This window comes from Corythoichthys intestinalis, chromosome 22, assembly GCF_030265065.1.
Source record: "Corythoichthys intestinalis isolate RoL2023-P3 chromosome 22, ASM3026506v1, whole genome shotgun sequence".
Taxonomy (NCBI): domain Eukaryota; kingdom Metazoa; phylum Chordata; class Actinopteri; order Syngnathiformes; family Syngnathidae; genus Corythoichthys; species Corythoichthys intestinalis.
In genome coordinates, this window is record NC_080416.1 from 23,053,926 (window position 1) to 23,072,838 (window position 18,913).

The 18,913-nt window shown below is 44.0% G+C and overlaps 1 protein-coding gene across 3 annotated transcripts in view; it reads right to left on the bottom strand.

Moving 5' to 3' along the window:
- Positions 1 to 18,913, bottom strand: part of LOC130910285 (histone-lysine N-methyltransferase 2B-like) — a 64,414-nt gene that overhangs the window by 9,575 nt on the left and 35,926 nt on the right. For 2 of the 3 annotated variants that reach the window (XM_057827431.1, XM_057827433.1), the window contains exons 26-33: positions 18,710 to 18,876; positions 18,473 to 18,634; positions 15,447 to 17,529; positions 11,901 to 12,008; positions 4,361 to 4,453; positions 4,176 to 4,270; positions 3,986 to 4,111; positions 2,073 to 2,325 (exon numbers count right to left, since the gene is read on the bottom strand). In XM_057827431.1, coding sequence (XP_057683414.1) covers positions 2,073 to 2,325; positions 3,986 to 4,111; positions 4,176 to 4,270; positions 4,361 to 4,453; positions 11,901 to 12,008; positions 15,447 to 17,529; positions 18,473 to 18,634; positions 18,710 to 18,876 — 3,087 coding nt within the window. The remainder of the gene's footprint in view (positions 1 to 2,072; positions 2,326 to 3,985; positions 4,112 to 4,175; positions 4,271 to 4,360; positions 4,454 to 11,900; positions 12,009 to 15,446; positions 17,530 to 18,472; positions 18,635 to 18,709; positions 18,877 to 18,913) is intronic. The other variant, XM_057827432.1, reaches the window with a different exon arrangement.

An 18,913-nucleotide genomic window follows, 5' to 3' on the forward strand; every position in this document is an offset into this window, starting at 1 on the left:
TGCCATTATCGGCCGATAATTATCGGTGACCGATATTATCGTGCATCTCTACTTAAAGCAGTGGACCTCTCTGGCACGCTTCACTCCAATGACCTACAGAACTATAACAGGGTCTCTGCAGGTTTCAACAAGCCAAATTCAAGACTTTTTTTTTTTTTTTTTTTTTTTAAACAAGACTTTTTTAAGACCATAATGAATAAAGTTTAAGCCCCATTTCACATCGATACCTGCAACAACAAAAAAATACAAAAGATTTGAAGGAAAATTGGAGGAGGGAATTACTTACAAAGTATATGAATTTATTCCCAGCTCTTTTATAATGTGATAAAAACGAGCATGAAGCACTACTAGTAGTTGTGGTGTTAGTAGTAGTGAAGTGGTAAAGTAACGTCAATAGATTTTTAAGACCTTTCAAAATTGTATCTAAAACCTTTTATGAGATTTAGAGAATTTCAGACATTTTAAGGCCTTAAATTCAAATTAATGGATTTAAGACTTCAGTTGGTGGGCTCTCACCATCAATTACTTATTCAAATTAGGGATGTCCCGATCGAATATTTTTGCACCAGCGTCTGAGTCACCTAATTTTGATAATCTGCAGATGCCGAGTCCCGATCAGATTCCAAAAAAGGGTTTTGTTTTTATTTGAACAAAAGCTCCAAATGTTACAGTACTGTACTTTTTACAGTACTTCTTCCGCTTTTTCCAGGAGTGTTACTGAGAATAAAATGTATATATTTTTGTATCTTTTCGCAATGCCATTGTATTTCTGGATTATTTTGTTACTTTTTAATAGGGCTGCAGCTATCGAATATTTTAGTAATCGAGTAATTGACAGAAAATTCTATCGACTAATCGAGTAATCGGATAAAACAAATATATTTTTAGGTGAAGAGCAATTATAAATATACATGAGAAAACAAGACATTTCATTTAATCTTGAACCATTTTCAGTCAATCAATGTCGTTATTTTCGATGTATATTGTTGAAAACAGCCAACAATTGCATCTGAGATATAACTAGAATTAAAAAAAAGACTAATTCACTGCTTTCACTCAAAAAACTTTTAATCTTATTTAAAAAAAGTGTATATCTGTATATATATATATATATATATATATATACCTAAAAATGCCTTTACGCTTGATAACACACATCACTTAAAAGTTTGGATTTTTTTCCCCACGTGTTTCAATTGAATTTCTATTTGTGTCACACCATTTTTAAGTTCTAGTTAAGTTTTAAATAAGTCCTGATAGGATTTTGAGTTTTTGCAGTGTTCAAAATAAATGTATGATACAGGCTGTATTGGAGCCCATTCGGGACTAGTGCTACTTGGTGTTTTATCCAGCAATGACTACTGAGCTAAAATTGGTAGTTAGCATTATTGAGTTTTTATTTTACACCCTCATCACTCCACAACGCTATGCTATGTTAAAGCCTGTATGTAAGACACGTTAGCCACGCATCGAAAGTGGTCATAATAGAAACCTCGCCCTCCGCAGGGCTAACGTTACGTGAGCTAGTAGTGACAGCAATGTTAATCTTATTTATTAGCGCTTAGCGCTCTACTGCTTTAAGATGGCGACTGTTTGCTAACGCTGCCCAGAAGCGGCCTAGTCTGTCATTATGCATCTAGTTCAACATACATGTGATCTCCATGAGACTCACCAGACGCTACCTGCAACTAACGTAGCATGTGCGGGCTAGTATTTAGCAACGTCGGCGTCGTTTGTAGCGGCTGTCGGTTGCAGTAAGTTTTTTTTTTTTTTTTGCTTCTTCCTCTACGCACGTGACATCAGCGAGTTTTTTCCCGCATTAAAAGTAGTCCGAGCAAAACGTGACGCTTAGAGCTGTCAAAATAAACGATTACTCGAGGTGAATAAAATTACTCGGATCAGTTTTTAAACTCGAGTTGCTCGAGTATTCGTTTCAGCTCTACTTTTTAATACTTTTTTATAAAAATTTACTTTTTTAGGCTGTACGAGGATAGAGCAAAACCTGATCCTTTTCACCGGATATTTTTCATCCCTAATTAAAATAGCACTTAAAAGTCAAAAGATCAGCACACCTTGTGTAGACTTCACCGCGAGCGCAGCCGCTGGGGTTGAGCGGCAGCTCCTCCTCGAGCTTGTCGCAGCGGTGAAAGCGGAACCGGTGACTCTTGCAGTCGGCTGCCCCACGCAGCTGCTCCAGCAAGAAGATGACAGCATCGTGCACCACGCCCAGCACCCGCGGCCCGCTCATGCCGCCGAGTGGCAGCTGTCCGAGGCGGAAGGCCGCCCGCGCCTCCTGGACGCCGTCACTGACGGCGCGCCATGCCACTGAAATAGGACACAATTTGAGTGTCAAAGAGGCTGAAGTTGAAAAAAATATCACTCCACCTAAAGCTGCAACAACTAATTGATTAATAAATTAGTTACCAATTAATTTGATAATCGATTTTTGCACGCAGCTATGAGCAGTCCCGTTTGGGTCCTTGTTTGTGTGTAATGTGAGGTTGCGTGTGCGCCGGTGATTAGAGCAAGAGCGAGAGAGTTCACTGGTGCTGCTGTTAGGTTGCTTAATCAATAATATCATGAATTGTCGAGAGTTAGATTGTCTTTTGTGTTGTTAGATCCAGTGTAGTGCTGCAACAATTAATCGATAAACTCGAGTATTTGATTAGAAAAAAATATTCGAAATAAATTTTGCTGCTTCGAGTATTCGTTGAATTAAAGTGGCATTCTAATGGTTTGTTTTGAAAGTGTTTCCATTTAGTTTTATTGATTTGGGTAGATACACTGCCCTGTAGTCTGCCTCATTTCACGTGACTGAATCCAGCTGCTCCTTGTTAAGACCAACATAAGCTAAGTTTTTGTTTGAGCTGATGTTTTTTTAATGCATTCGTAATGTAGTTTATGGGTATATTTAGCCGTTTTTTGTGGGAATATGTGTCTGAACTATTTGTTAAGAGCATTATATATATATTAAAAAAAAAAAAAACGTTAGCGTTTTATAGCATTTAAGATAGCGGACTTTTGCTATGTAAGTTAGCTAAATATTCTTTTGTTGTACATAGATCTGCCTTTTTTTGTTTTTTTAATACCTTTTGAGGCTCAGCTCAGGTATTTTAATTTTTTTATGTTCCTCATCCGATTACTCGATTATTCGAACTAACTAGTTCATCGATTAATCGACTACTAAAATAATCGATAGCTGCAGCCCTAATCCAGAGTGCCTCCATCAGAGGTGGGTAAATAAAGCCAATTGTATTGTTTGTATTCTTTGTTGATGAGATGTTACTACTTAACTGGTTAGCGATTATGCTAATTGATTTCTTAAGTATCAGTTTGTATTGGGTTTTGGAGAAGCATATTAGCACTTATGACAATGACTTATTGTCATTTCTTTTGATAAAGAAACACACAAACACCCATTCATTTGACAGCTTAGTCTCCTTTTAACACAAACTCAAACTGTAAATTGTCATACAAGAGTATGCTTTGAAATTGGATCGTATTTGAACCACTGTTTGATAAAGAAAACTGATTCATTACAGTCTCCCTCCTCCTTATTTGTTGTTGTTTGTTTAAAGAAAATGAGTCATTAATACAATTTATCAGTGCTTTGCAAGAAAAAAAAGTATCAGCTGCACTTTTTTATTTGAATGAACAAGACTTGTCAGGTTTGTGTAGTGAGAAATTCTTTTTACGTTTTATACTCAGAACCATTATTAAAAACTTTGGGAAGTCATATGTACTTACAACAGTTGTCAACAACAGCACAGTTAAGTTAGGAAACTTTAATAAAATATTAGGGAAGGAACTAGTCATCCATTTTGTCTTCATTGTTACATACAACATGCCTGAAATAACTTCAAGTTAAACTATGAAGGTAATCGAAAAAGGTGACATGTAGCCAATTAATCAATGATAAAAATAATCGTTATAGTTGCAGCACTAAAGTTTCTACCTTAGGATTGCAAATATGAGGCCATCTTACCCTCTATGCTGTTGGCTTTGACACTAAAGCCATCATCACTGGTGATTTCAAAGCGGAGGTGAGGCTGGTTCATGTAGTCTCGCTTTTTGTGTTTGGGCAACGGGGGCTCATCTTCAGAACTACAACCTAAACAAATAAAATACAGTCAGCTGTGTTAAACACAGGTCCATCCGTGTTAAATAAGACAAACCGGCAATGGGGCACCAATCTGCTAGGTCTCCGTGGCGAGCGCTGATCCACCTGTGCGTGGTACCTTGACTACTTGGAGCCTCCAAAGGATCAGTCCTGAGCGGAAAACAAAGTACATAGTCAATAATAAGCATGTGACAAATAAAATTAACAAATCTATGTTTTGTTTTTCTCAGATGAGCTAACCTCGAAGACGACGGCGGCGGTGGAGCAGCAATTCTTAAATTCTCCTTGTCCACATCATGAACGTCTGTTGTAGGTTTGATTTTGACAATTCTGCTAAGAAAATGAAATTTTTTGTCCTGTTATTCTAAGGAAATGGAACACAAAGGGATTGATTTATGAAACCTGAGATGTTCAGTGTCTTTGAATACTACAGTACGAGTTGGCACATTCAAATAGGCCTGTCGCGATAAATTTTAGTAGGCAATATACATTCATTTTATTAGGTACACCTGTCCAACTGCTCGTTAACACTTATTTCTAATCAGCCAATCACATGGCGGCAACTCAGTGCATTTAGGCATGTAGACATCGTTCAAGACAATCTCCTGCAGTTCAAACCGAGCATCAGTATGGGGGAAGAAAGGTGATTTGAGTGACTTTGAACGTGGCATGGTTGTTGGTGCCAGAAGGGCTGGTCTGAGTATTTCAGAAACTGCTGATCTACTGGGATTTTCACGAACAACCATCTCCAGGGTTTACAGAGAAAGGTCCGAAAAAGAAAAAATATCCAGTGAGCGGCAGTTCTGTGGGCGGAAATGCCTTGTTGATGCCAGAGGTCAGAGGAGAATGGCCAGACTGGTTCGAGCTGATAGAGAGGCAACAGTGACTCAAATAACCACCCGTCACAAACAAGGTAGGCAGAAGAGCATCTCTGAACGCACAGTACATCAAACTTTGAGGCAGATGGGCTACAGCAGCAGAAGACCACGAATCTGAAGTATGAGAGATTAACTCCAGAAATCATTTTTATATTTTGAACATGACGACCTTTTATTCTGAAATCTAACTGTAAGCTTTGCACTCCGTAAAAAAAGTGCACTTCTCTTTTCGTCCTGCAAGTGGTGTCAGTAATAGATTTTTTCGTTTGCAAATGCTGTTAACCAGTGATTTTTTATGTTGAAAGTGTCACCTTTTAACCGCAATTTTGCGTTTTGGAGAAGACTGTCAATGTTTTAAAGCAGGCTAAAGTGGTTAGTACATTGCCTTTTTTCCATGAGCCTCAATGTAGCAATGCTAACGTTTTACAATGTTTAACACAGATGTGTTTCCTTATTTTGTATTTCTGAATGTGAAGATGACCAATAAACATCTGTAAAAAGAACTGGAGTCTCATATGCCATCAACACGCACATGTGCCGAGTGCACTCAGCACACAAAACGAGAGTTACTTCTGTAACTAAGGTTCTATGAATTCCGGATGACCGCCAGAGGGCGGTGCTTAGCACCTGGATATCTACGTGTGCGCAGCACAAAGGTCGAGAATAAAATACCAACAAAGTCACGCCATTGGACGTGACCTGGGTGACGTCAGAGGTCGATAAGAGCCCCGCTCACCCAGCACTAGTTCCTTTTCGGAATGTACTCGCAGGGAGTCTGAGTGACAGGCAGCTCTGGCGGTCATCCGGAATTCATAGAACCTTAGTTACAGAAGTAACTCTCGTTCTATTTCATTCCTTCTGACCGCCAGAGGGCGGTGCTTAGCACCTGGATGACTTTATACCAACAATGTCACGAAGACACCACACATACCGAGGATCAGTCACGGTGAGAGGAAGCCGACAGCACTACTGAAGCTACCGGGTGAGGAGCTGCCACATTCACTCTGTAGAAGCGGGCAAACGTACAAGACGATGCCCACGTTGCTGCGGAACAGATGTCATTCAGAGGAACACCTCTCAGTGCCGCCCAGGAAGTTGCCATCTTCCTTGTGGAATGGCACGTGACTTTAGGAGGCTGAAGACCTTTGGATTCATAGGCCTGAAGAATAGCTTCGACAACCCAATGTGACAAGCGTTGCTTCGAGACTGTGCAGCCTTTATTTTTGTCACCAAAACATACAAAAAGAGCATCTGTTTTACGAGTGCTTGCAGTCACGCTAATATAGTGCTTCAGCATACGAACAGGACATAGCAAACTTTGCAAATGTCCGTCAGGTTCACTCACATCGTTAAACATAGCCAGGGTAACTGGCTGGTTAATGTGAAAGGCTGAAAGTCTCTTCGGTAGAAAACTCGGATTGGGCCATAATGTAACCCCAGAACAGTCAGGATTCCACTTTAAACAGTTCGGAGAAATCGATAAAGCATGTAATTCACTCACTCGCTTCGCTGAAGTAATTGCGAGGAGGAACGCAGTTTTTATTGTGACCCACTTAAGGTCAGCCCCATCCAAAGGCTCAAAAGGGGTTGAACACAAACCCTCCAGGACTAACGGAAGGTCCCACGTGGGGACGCGTGGTAATCTTGGAGGCCGTCGACGAAGGGCACCCTTCAAAAACCGACACACCAGGGTATGAGAGCCCACTGATCGGCCATCCACCAAAACATGGTGGGTGGCTATCGCAGCCACGTACACTTTTAAGGTTGATACAGAAAGTCCCTTATCAAGAAGTTCTTGTAAATAGCTAAGTAATATTGGCACAGAGCAGCGCACAGGATCCACATCGTGATCCTTACACCATTTATTGAACAGTCTCCGCCTGTTACTGTAAAGCGCCCTCGTGGACGTAGCACGAGCATCAAGTACAGTTTGTACAACCGCCTCTGTACAGGACTCTAACAGAGAGTCCGGCCCTTCAGAGGCCACAGGTACAGGTGAAGACGCTCCGGGTGGGGGTGCCAGATGCTCCCCTCCAACTGGGACAACAGGTCCATTCTCTGGGGCAGAGGCCAAGGATCCCCATTGAGATGTTTGAGAATCAACGGAAACCACATTCTTCCTGGCCAGAACGGAGCGACCAACAACACCCTGTGATTGCTCTGGCTGATTCTGTGCAGAGTCACCATTAAGAGAGGAAGAGGCGGAAACGCATACAGGAGAGAGTCTGGCCATGAGTGTGCTAGGGCATCCTGACCTAGTGGACTGTTCGGTTCCGCAAGGGAAAACCACAGTTGACAATGAGTGGTTGCTTCTGAAGCGAAGAGGTCCACCTCTGCAACACCGAACCTCCCCCATATCTCCTGAACCACAGCAGGGTTCAACCTCCACTCCCCAGGCGGTGGTTTCTGCCTGGAGAGTAAGTCTGCTGCACAGTTCCGCACCCCCGGAAGATGGACTGCCCTGAGACTCAGAAGGTGTGGAAAAGCCCACAGGAGAAGTTTTTGAGCCTCCACCAGTGAGAGAGGAGATCTGGTCCCCCCTTGGTGGTTTATATGGTAGACAGTGGACGTATTGTCCGACCGAACCAGAACATGCTTTCCACTCAGCGCAGGGAGAAAATGCTTGAGACCAAGTCGAACAGCACGAAGCTCCAATACATTTATGTGACAAAGTCTCTCCAGTGGGGACCAAACACCCCTGATCGTCCTGTGGTTCCACACTGCTCCCCAGCCTGAAAGCGACGCATCCGTTACAACCACTTCTCGGCGTGAGGGAAGAGAACCTAACGTGACCCCTTTGCATATGAACTGCCTGTCCATCCAGGGCCTTAGAAGTCGATGACAACGCCCTGAGAGAGTCACAAGTCTGCGTTGATGCCGGGTGGGATCCAATCCCAAACCGTTCATCCAAATCTGTAACGGGCGCAAAAACAAAAGCCCCAATGGCACCACAACTGATAGTGCAGTCAGTTTCCCCAACAACTGGAGGACGGTCCCGTATGACAGACTCGCACTGTGTCTGACACGCGTGACCGTTCGGAGAACGTCGTCCACCCTTTGTGGCGACGGAGAGGCGGTCATAGTTAAGGAGCTTAAGCTCATGCCGATGAAAATCACATGTTGGCTGGGAATCAAATGACTTTTTGAAAGGTTTACCTTGAGACCTAGTTGCTTCACATGGTCCAACAGCAGCGTGGTGTGGCTGAGAGCTTGTTCCCGAGTCTGTGAACACACAAGCCAATCGTCCAAGTAAGGAAGAATTCTGAGGCCGCGGCTCTGCAGGGGGGCCAGCGCCGCAGCCATGCATCTTGTAAATGTCCGGGGAGCAAGAGAGAGGCCGAATGGCAGCACTCTGTATTGGTATGCTTTTCCTTCGAAGGCAAAGCGAAGGAAAGGCCTGTGGTGTGGTACCACTGGCACGTGAAAATAGGCGTCCTTTAAATCCACACTTGTAAACCAGTCTCCTTGAGTGATTGATTGGAGAACGTCCGTCGTGCGAAGCATGTGAAATTTTAGACGCTTGAGGTAACAATTTAGTGATCTCAGGTCGAGGATAGGGCGAAATCCGCCGTCCTTCTTCGGAACAAGAAAATAAATTGAATAAAACCCTTTCAACAGGTTTGAACTGGGAACCAACTCTATAGCATCCTTCTGTAAGAGTTCTACGATCTCTTTTCTGAGGGCCATACGTTTCCCTGGATCTGACACAACTGTTGTCTTCACCCCATTGAACTTTGGGGGACGACGCTTGAACTGAATAGTGTAACCTCTGAACAGAGTTGAAATGACCCATGGGTCTGGAACAAGGGCGACCCAGCGTCTGAGATGGAGTTCGGTAAAATGGCTGAGGCCCTGGCAATGGTAGTCAAACTCTACCGTTCCTGCCCCTACTAGCGGTAGAGTGCTTGGAGGGGCGAGTGTGTTGAAGTCTGTGAAATCGGTCGGCTCTTGGAGGTCTTCCTGTCGGCTCCCGAAAAACAGGCCGTAGAGAGGAATGTCCATCCGCAGAAACTGGACGTGCAGTTCTCGGCGCAGGTGGAGCCCTGGTAGCAGAGTGATAGGTAGGAGCACGTCTGTGGGGGGGCCTGGAAGCTCGTTGCAGGTCAACAAACTGTTGCCGGGACCTGTTGGCTTCCACAGCTCTCTCAAGGGTTTGTTGGGCTGCTGGGCCAAACACTTGACCCGGAACAACAGGTAGAGTGCGAAGCGCACCCCTACACGACTCAGTCAGAGGAGACTGTGCCAACCATACTTGGCGTCTGGTCACAGTAAGTGTCGACATGAGTCTGCCAAGTTCTCTGGACATATATGCAAATGTCTGGAGGGAAGCATCGCTCAGGTTCTGTAAACTTTCATTGACACCTGCAACCCTCAATGACTGTGAAAGGGCCAGGGCAAGGTGGGAAAACGTATTACCCAAGCGGCCAATCCGAGCCGCAACATCATAGGCCTTGGTAAGGAGATCATCAGTCACCCGGCACTGTGGGCGCGGGCATCGTGCCTCTGCGCGGGCAGCATCTGCTGGGTCCACTATCAGGCTCGCGACAATGCTGTCCACCGACGGCATCTTGTTTAACCCATATTGAGCAGCATCATGCATAGAGCTGAGTGCCCTACAGTCTTGGGACAAGTGGGTGGACGACTTAGGATCCGTCCAGCAAAGCTGAAGCTCATTGATATAGGGTTGTGATGCTGGCACACAGAATTGTGGTTTTTGAGCGGTCTTAAAGAAGGCATTAGAAACCGAATTCTCAGCTGGTAATGTCTCAATACCCAGTTGTGAAAGGGCTAATTGGACAGTTTGCTTTATGAAAGACAAACCAGGACTAGAGTCTGGGGGTAGGGACTCGGAAGTGTCAGAGTCCGCTACCGAGGGGCATGGAGAAGGCCCGATGTCAAGGTCACCACCATAGGTAACATCTCCGGTCCTAAACAGCGAGTCACTTGCTGCTATGGACACAACGTCCTCTTCCAGGTGGCCAACTACACTGCAGTGCTCCTGCTCAGGCACGCTATCAATGACACCTGTGTTTGCACACATATCCCCCCCTGGCTGTAAATTCAGGAGTAATGATTTAATCTGAGCGAACTCAGAGGCCAAAGTGTCAACCTTAGCAGATAGCATGTGGTCGGTATCACAAGCCTTCTTTGATGAGGTGGCCCCAACATGCTGCTTCTTATGGCGCTTGGTCGTCTTTTTTGGGCTCGACGCCAACGCGCCGTGAGAAATTTCATTTTCCACCAAAGCCAGTCTAGCGGACCTTTCCGACAACGGGATGCAGACACAATTAAGACACGCTTCCTCGGTGAGCGCCTTTCTTAAATGCCCAACACCTAAACACGACGGGCATAAAGTGTGTCCGTCTTCTGGGCTCAGGTGGGCTAAACAGCGAGCACACGCGTTCACGAGCGGTCCCGACATGCCTACACACAGTGCGAGCCCTACTCACGAACTCCGGAGTGAGTCAGCAAAGTACGAGGCTCCCCGAGCGAATAACACTCGAGGACCAGTCCACAGTATTGAGGCTCGAAGCAAACAAGCCACTCGGTTACAGCTGGAGGAGGCGCGGAGCGAAAATACACTCACACACTCCCGTTGTAGAAATGCAAAGAGTGAGCAAAAACACTCCCGTTGTATAAATGCAAAGAGCGAGGAAACACTCACTGCACACCAAACAAAAATGGCGCGGAGCGGGAAACACTCACAGCCTAATCAATAACCCGGTTCGGAAGAAACCGCCGCGGCGACACATTAGCCAGTGCGGGCCCGCATGATTGGTGGAAATAGCCGCGGTGCTACATTAGCGTATCAGAGCGAAATATACACACAACAATACAATCAATAGAGTCCGGAGCGGAAAACACTCACAGAAAATATGCAACTGAAGATAATCCAGAACGTGAAGAAATCGATAGTCCAGCCGCAGCTCGCAGCCTCTGGAGGACGTAATCCACGTAGCTCCAACCAAGCCGGTTTCGAGGCTTCCGGCGAGCGCGGTAATACGACCTTCGCCGATGCGAGAATGTAGAAAAGGAACTAGTGCTGGGTGAGCGGGGCTCTTATCGACCTCTGACGTCACCCAGGTCACGTCCAATGGCGTGACTTTGTTGGTATTTTATTCTCGACCTTTGTGCTGCGCACACGTAGATATCCAGGTGCTAAGCACCGCCCTCTGGCGGTCAGAAGGAATGAAATAGAAACACACGTGCGCACAAATGTAAGCACACACGCGGCGAAAAGTCGCACCCGTGAAAATTGCCGTCTTCATTTTTATTTACCGTGTAATAAATGGACTTATTGCATATCGCGACAGGCTTACATTCTGGTGGTGCTTGCATTGTAGGGACAAAATGACCGGCAGCGGGGTCACCTTATCTGCTCTTATTTCTCATTTTTGAAATGCCAACAAAGATCAACGCACCATTGTCTATATCAGGGGTGGGCAAACCGGTCCTCGAGGGCCGCAGTGGGTCCTGGTCTTTGTTCCAACTGATTCAGCACACACAGTATAACCAATGAGGTTTCAGTGGAAACAAGGAGCACCTGACTGCAATCAATTGATTGCACTTGTAAGAAACCAGATTGGTGAAAGGCTGTCCTCATGATGGGTATGAACAAAAACCCGCACCCACTGCGGCCCTTTGTGGAATAGTTTGCCCACCCCTGGTCTATATGATAACAATTACATTACATTACTGATCAAAAGGTTGAGTTGATGTCATTCACAAGAAATCCTCTCATAATAGAAGACCAATTTCTTTTCAATGGTATATCCGTTTAGCGCTCTTTGACAACTGCTGGTTTCACAATAACATGATTTCATTGACTGTTCAGAAAATGCACAAACAAAATTATAATGAGGTTACTGTTTATGTCCATAACATGGTGAAAATTTACTCACTTCTCCTGGCTTGAAGGCAGTTGTCGCCGGCCAAAACCAACTTTCAATTTGCGGACTGGTACATCGCTGCGTATGGCACTTGCAGCGACGTCCGGCCTTCGATGGGTCCTGTGTAGATATAAATAGTCAAATGCTTTATTACAGTTCTCTTACTAGAATTTTAGGGCATCTGTGTGAAAGAGTTTAATGCTTAGTTCTGTGTCAGACCAGACTAGAGCTGAAACGAGTAAATCGAGTTTAAAAACTGGTCCGAGTAATTTTATTCACCTTGAGGAATCATTTAATTTTGCCAGCTCTAAGCATTACGTTTTGCACAGACTTCTTTTAATGCGGGACAACGCGCTGACGTTACATGTGTAGCGGAAGAAACAATAATTTTTTTTTTTTTCCCAAAACCTTACCGCAGCCGACAGCCGCTACAAACTACTCCGACGCTGCTAAAAACTACGCCCGCATGATGCTACGGTAGTAGCAGGTGGCGTCTGATGCGTCTCATAGATATAACATCTTAGTAGAACTACATGCAAAATGACAGACTGGGCAGCATTAGTAAACAGTCGCCATCTTAAAGCAGTAGATTTTCAGCGCTAATAAATAAGATGTCGCTCGCTGTTACTCGCTCACGTAACGTTAGCCCTGCGGAGTGCTAGGTTTCTATGGAGGTAAATTTGTGTCTTTATTATTCAATCAAAAAAAAAAGTTGCTTCAATCAAAATATATATTTTCAATTAAAAGTCACTTCAATAAAAAGTGAATGCAAAAATAAATATAAAAAAAATGCATTCGAAAACTATTTTTCTTTGAATTTTTTTCTTTTGATTGAAACAATTTTTTTATTGAATTTGGGCCTTTATTATTTAACCAAAAAATAAGTTGCTTCAAACATAAAAATAAATATTTTCAAAAGAAAAATCACATCAAAAACAAAAAAAAATTAAATCATAGAAAAAAAGGTTTTGAATGCGATAAAATATTTGAGACTCAGAATTTTGCATTTGAACACTTAATTTTTCATTTAAACTTTTTTCTTTGATTGAAACAATCCTTTTTTTGTTTGGGCCATATTATGGGTAGGACATTTGTGTCTAAATCATTCAATCCCAGAAAAAGTTGCTTCAATCAAAGAAAAAAAATCATTTTCAAAAATAAAATTGCCTAGAATTGCCTAAAATCCCTAAAAAATATATATTTTTTGAAAATATTGTTTTTATTTGAAATATATATATATATATATATATATATTATATATGTATTTTATTGAAGTGTCACTTTTTTTGGAGAGCAAAAAGTTTTGAACTCATTTTTTATTTGAAGTACTAAAAGTTTTGAAGGCACTTTTTTTTAATTAGGAAGTTTTGATTGAATCATTCTGACACAAAGATCCAACTTCGCCGCTACTTCCGACATGTTTGAGTCACAGGTGATTACGCCAATGGCATAAAAGCATGATGATGCAAGAATAATGGCCATCGGACTCAGCTCGAGGAGGTCAAGCCGAAAATAGCGCACCTAAGGCGGATGACTTTGATGCCAGGCATTGCTTCTACTGGACTGTCTCAGGAAATTAGAATACACAATATTCTAATTTTTTGAGACAGTCCTGTGTATATATACAGGACTGTCTCAGGAAATTAGAATACACAATATTCTAATTTCCTGAGACAGTCAGGAAATTAGAATATTGTGTATTCTAATATTCCTGAGACAGTCAGGAAATTAGAATATTGTGTATTCTAATATTCCTGAGACAGTCAGGAAATTAGAATATTGTGTATTCTAATTTCCTGAGACAGTCCTGTATATATACACAGGACTGTCTCAAAAAATTAGAATATTGTGTATTCTAATTTCCTGAGACAGTCCAGTATGATCCGAGAGTTGTGGTCAAAAGTTTACATACACTTGTGAAGAACATAATGTCATGGCTCTCTTCAGTTTCCAGTTAGTTCTACAACTCTGATTTTTCTCCGATAGAGTGATTGGAACAGATACTTCTTTGTCACATAAAACATTCATGAAGTTTGGTTCTTTTACAACTTTATTATGGGTTAACAGAAAAAGTGATCAAATCTGCTGGGTCAAAAATATACATACCTACATGGATCTGAAAAAGCGAATCATTGGCTTGAACAAGTCAGGAAAGTCACTTGGAGCCATTTCAAAGCAGCTGCAGGTCCCAAGAACAACAGTGCAAACAATTGTTTGCAAGTATAAAGTGCATGGCACTGTTTTGTCACTGCCACGATCAGGAAGAAAATGCAAGCTATCAGCTGCTGCTGAGAGAAAATTGGTCAGGAGGGTGAACCTTAAACCGAGAATCACCAAAAACCAGATGTGCCAAGAATTAGAAGCTGCTGGAACACATGTGTCAGTGTCCACAGTCAAGCGTGTTTTGCATCTCCATGGACTGAGAGGCTGCCGTGCAAGAAGGAAGCCCTTGCTCCAAAAGCGGCACCTTAAGGCTCGACTGAAGTTTGCTGCTGATCACATAGACAAAGATAAGACCTTCTGGAGTAAAGTTCTGTGGTCAGACAAAAGAAAAATCGAGCTGTTTGGCCACAATGCCCAGCAATATGTTTGGAGGAGAAAAGGTGAGGCCTTTAACCCCAAGTACACCATGCCTACCGTCAAGCACGGTGGTGGTAGTATTATGCCGTGGGGCTGTTTTGCTACCAATGGAACTGGTGCTTTACAGAGAGTATATGGGATAATGAAGGAGGAGGATTACCTTCAAATTCTTCAAGATAACCTTACGTCATCAGCCCGAAGATTGGGTGTTGGGCGCAGTTGGGTGTTCCAACAGGACAATGACTCCAAACACACATCAAAAGTGGTAATGGAATGGCTAAATCAGGCTAGAATTAAGGTTTTCGAATGGCCTTCTCAAAGTCCTGACTTAAGCCCCATTGAGAACTTGTGGACAATGCTGAAGAAACAAGTCCATGTCAGAAAGCCATCAAATTTAGCTGAACTGCACCAATTCTGTCAAGAGGAGTGGTCAAAGATTCAACCAGAAGCTTGCCAGAAGCTTGTGGATGGCTACCAAAAGCGCCTAATTGAAGTGAAAATGGCCAAGGGACATGTTACCAAATATTAGCGCTGCTGTTTGTATATTTTTGACCCAGCAGATTTGATCACTTTTTTCTGTTCACCCATAATAAAGTCATAAAAGAACCAAACTTCATGAATGTTTTTTGTGACAAAGAAGTATCTGTTCCAATCAACTCTATCAGAGAAAAATCAGAGTTGTAGAAATAACTGGAAACTCAAGAGAGCCATGACATATGTTCTTCACAAGTGTATGTAAACTTTTGACCACAACTGTACATCTGAGATGCAATTGTTGGCCGCATTGAAAATAAAGACATTGATTGACTGAAAATGGTTCAATATTAGATGAAATGTCTTGTTTTTTCATGTTTATTTATAATTGCTCTTCACCTAAAAAACTATGTTTTATCCGATTACTCGATTAATCGATAGACTTTTCAGTCGATTACTAAAATATTCGATAACTGCAGCCCCAGACCAGACGCTGGCATTCACCTGGACTGATGATAGTTTTCATGATCACTGCGGGGCTGGTTCAGGATGTCCATCTTTGCTCTCTTCCGCTTCCGTCTTTGAGCGGTGAAGGTCGGGATCTTTACACGGACTTTTGGCAGAGGCAGGGGCGTAGTCCGAGGATTTTCAGTTGGCAAACTAATCGTGACGTTTGGACGCTCTGAGGCTTCATCGGCAGACTGACCTGGTTGCTGCTGGTGGGAGTCTTGGGGTTGAGCACCGCTGAGGAAAAGGGGCCTAACCCTTGGAGGGTCTTGGTGAGATTCCAAGTTTCTGTTTAAAATAGCTTGAGCTGTTTCGGCCTCTGACAAAACCGAGGCGGGATTACGCAATACAGTGACTGCGGGATTGGAGTTCATGACGCGCTTGACGGGCACCACTCGGTAGATGATTTTGTTGGGCTTAGGTGTGTTGGCAGGCTCGGTACTTGCGCATGGTTTGACTGTGACGCGGGGGAGGGGCCGGTTACCCTTGTGGAGCATTTTAGCGATCTGGCTTATCTTGCTGTAGGTGGGAGAGTTTGAACTGAGCGTTTGGTACGTGTTAGTTTTGGGGTTTTTCAGCAGGATCTGACCTTGACTGTTCACTAGAAGCACCTGAGGGGTCGGCTGAGTAGCCGGGGCGACACTGGCGGCCGCAACCGCGGCGGGAATGACCATTCGGGTTGGCTGCTGTGATGCTCCGGCATTGTCCAGGCGGATGGCGATGCTTTTGCCTCGCATGATAGCCGGTTGGACATTTAAAGCGTTAAGACCGTTGAAGAGAATGGGCGAGGTGACTGTGCGTGGTGAAGTGAGGTGAGCGGGCGCCACAGTAGTTGCACCTACCAGATTTTTAACTTGAACTGACCCAGGTGGAGCCAATACCTTCGTTTCCTGCTGCTGTGAGATCATATTCTTTGGCATTAAGCACTTTATTTTAGGTGTGCGGCATACTTTTTTTACCATTAATCTTTTCATAGGCATCGGGCTTTTGGGCTCAGGAGAATAGTCTGGGTCGTTATCGTCATCTTTGAAGCCTTCGTTGGAGTCTGTCGACGACGTGTTGTCGTCGCCTCGATTGTTACTTGCTGACGCTAAACTGATGTCATTGGCGGCAATTAATTTCCCAATGGGGGCTTCTGCAGCTTTGGTAGAAGCATCGCCAACTAATGTCAGCTCTTCACTTGGCACCATGTCAAAAGCATCAAGGAAAACGGCGGCAGACGGACCTTGTGGGAAACCGCTTGGCAAACTGCTACCTTGTTCCGCCTCGTGAACAGACTTCAATCTCTTGAGAGCAACTGTCAGTTGCTTTGTGGGCGAGTTGGCGTCGGCGTGAATTTGAGCATCGCCGCTTGCCGTATCTTGGGCTTCTTCGCTCCGGTCGCTCTCCGAGCCGTCGTCGGCGCCGTCCAACTGCGAAATGGACGGCGTGGAGGGCAAGGTTGACGTCTGCGCGCCATTGGCGGCCTCGCACACCACAGTACGTGTGAGTTTAATGCCGTTGTCCTCGTCTTCGGAGTCCACTTCTGGCATGTCCACATCCAGCCGGCCACCCGGCAACATGTTTTCATTCAGCAGGGTCTCGTCAAACTCCAGTTTGGCGTTGAGAACGGACGCCACGGCCACTTCTGTGTCAGTGTCGAACATGGTGTAAGGAAGTTCCAAGTGTCCTTCTGAGTTGTCGGGAGCTAGCGAGATTCCGTTTGTCGTTGCCACAGCGGCGTCCTCAGCTTCAGACGAGGCGAGAAAATCTTGGGGAACCTCGGCGGACACGGGAGTAGTGATCTTAAATGCGTGCCTGGCCCTCGGGGAGCCGTGGCGAGGCGAAAACCCAGCGGAGATAGGTCGAGGAGGGGAGCCCCAGCTGGGCGAGAGGGAGTTTTGTCGCGATAGCGTAGGTGAAGTTGGCATGAAGTTGGAAGATCTCGGCGGGGAGCCGAAAGGAGAGCAGCGGGGGTGGATGGGAGCGCAGTCGGTTGGGGAAGAGTTGCAGCGGCTCCTGGACGACAGTCTACGACGGCGGCGACTGTCCTCGAGGTCTCGCAGCGTGACGATTTGACGTGATTTGCAAGGTCCTGAACCTAAAATGTAGAAGTAGTTAACTCAAGACACACAAAATAATTCAAGCGCCAAAAAACTCCTTTTTCATGGGCATCGCAACAAACTGAAAAAACTAAAATTTCAGACACATCATAGTGGGGCAACAGTGTATTTACAGGTCTTAATAAAAATTTTAACAAATCAGTCAGGAAGTTGCAGCTAGTATAGAATGCTGCTGTCCTTACAAATACAGGGAAACTGGACCACATTAGACCAGTTTTGAAATTGTTACATTAAGGACAGCTGCGGCTGATAGTCCAGTGGGGCTTAACAAATGTCGTTTTCATATCGGATATGGTGGGTGGCGGCTTATAGTCAGGTGCGCCTTATAGTCTGAAAATTACGGTTGTTTTTGTTATTCGTGCCATAATTTTTATTTCCTTTTTCAATTCTCCTTGTTTTAACCTACTTTTGATTTAATGTGATTCTCACGAATCATTTTATCTCTGCTCGAGGATCTTCATGTGATGTAAAGCACTTTGAATTGCCTCGTGTTGAATCGTGCTAAATAAATAAATTTGCCTTGCCGTGGAGCAAAAAATAAATAAAAGCCATTATATCCAGAAAGTATACATTGTAGGTGGTGTCAAACTTTATCACTGCCAGTGTTTTTAGCCGATCAAATGTGTCCCATATTGCTCGCTCTTCCTTGTTCCTTTAAAGAAATAAACATTTTCTTGACTAAAACTTTAAATTCAAATTAACATTTCTATTTGCAAAAATCTATTAGCAATTTTATATTATTATGGTTCACATTACATGTGTTTAGCATGGGTGTTATAGTTGCTCATGTGTGGTTCAGTTTGTTTGTTAAATCTGTGAGGAAAGTTATTCTATACTTGATACTTAAGTAGACAGTCTTGAAATAACTTATTGTGTAGAGGCACATAGGAAATACAACTGCTTTTAAACTCTCTTGTCTACCTGGAGATGGGAGAGGTCTGGATGATCCCCCCGCTGGCCTCCTAGTCTGCGTGTAGCCATGCTGCTTGGATCCAGGTGAATTTAGCAGTTTGGAGTTAGGCGATGGTGTAGCAGAGGAAAGTGGGCTGGATGAGGTGCTTAAACCATCTAGTGTCTCTACATCTGTGGAGAAAAGGTCCCTCATTTTGGCATCTGAGCACCATAGTGGTTATATTGAGAGCTTTAATTGAAGATTACCTCTTTGGAAATTAGGGCTGTGGACTATGGTTTGATTCTCCTCTTGATCGCACTTCATGAGGAGCTCTTGTTCCTCACCGGGCAAGGGGGTGCTTACTTCAGTCACCTTACAGGTGTACTTGCAGTGTCTGCGAGGATCCACGGTGCTCCAGTACAACCGGGAACACCTGAGGGAGGAGGGCGTGTTTGTTTGGGGAATTAATT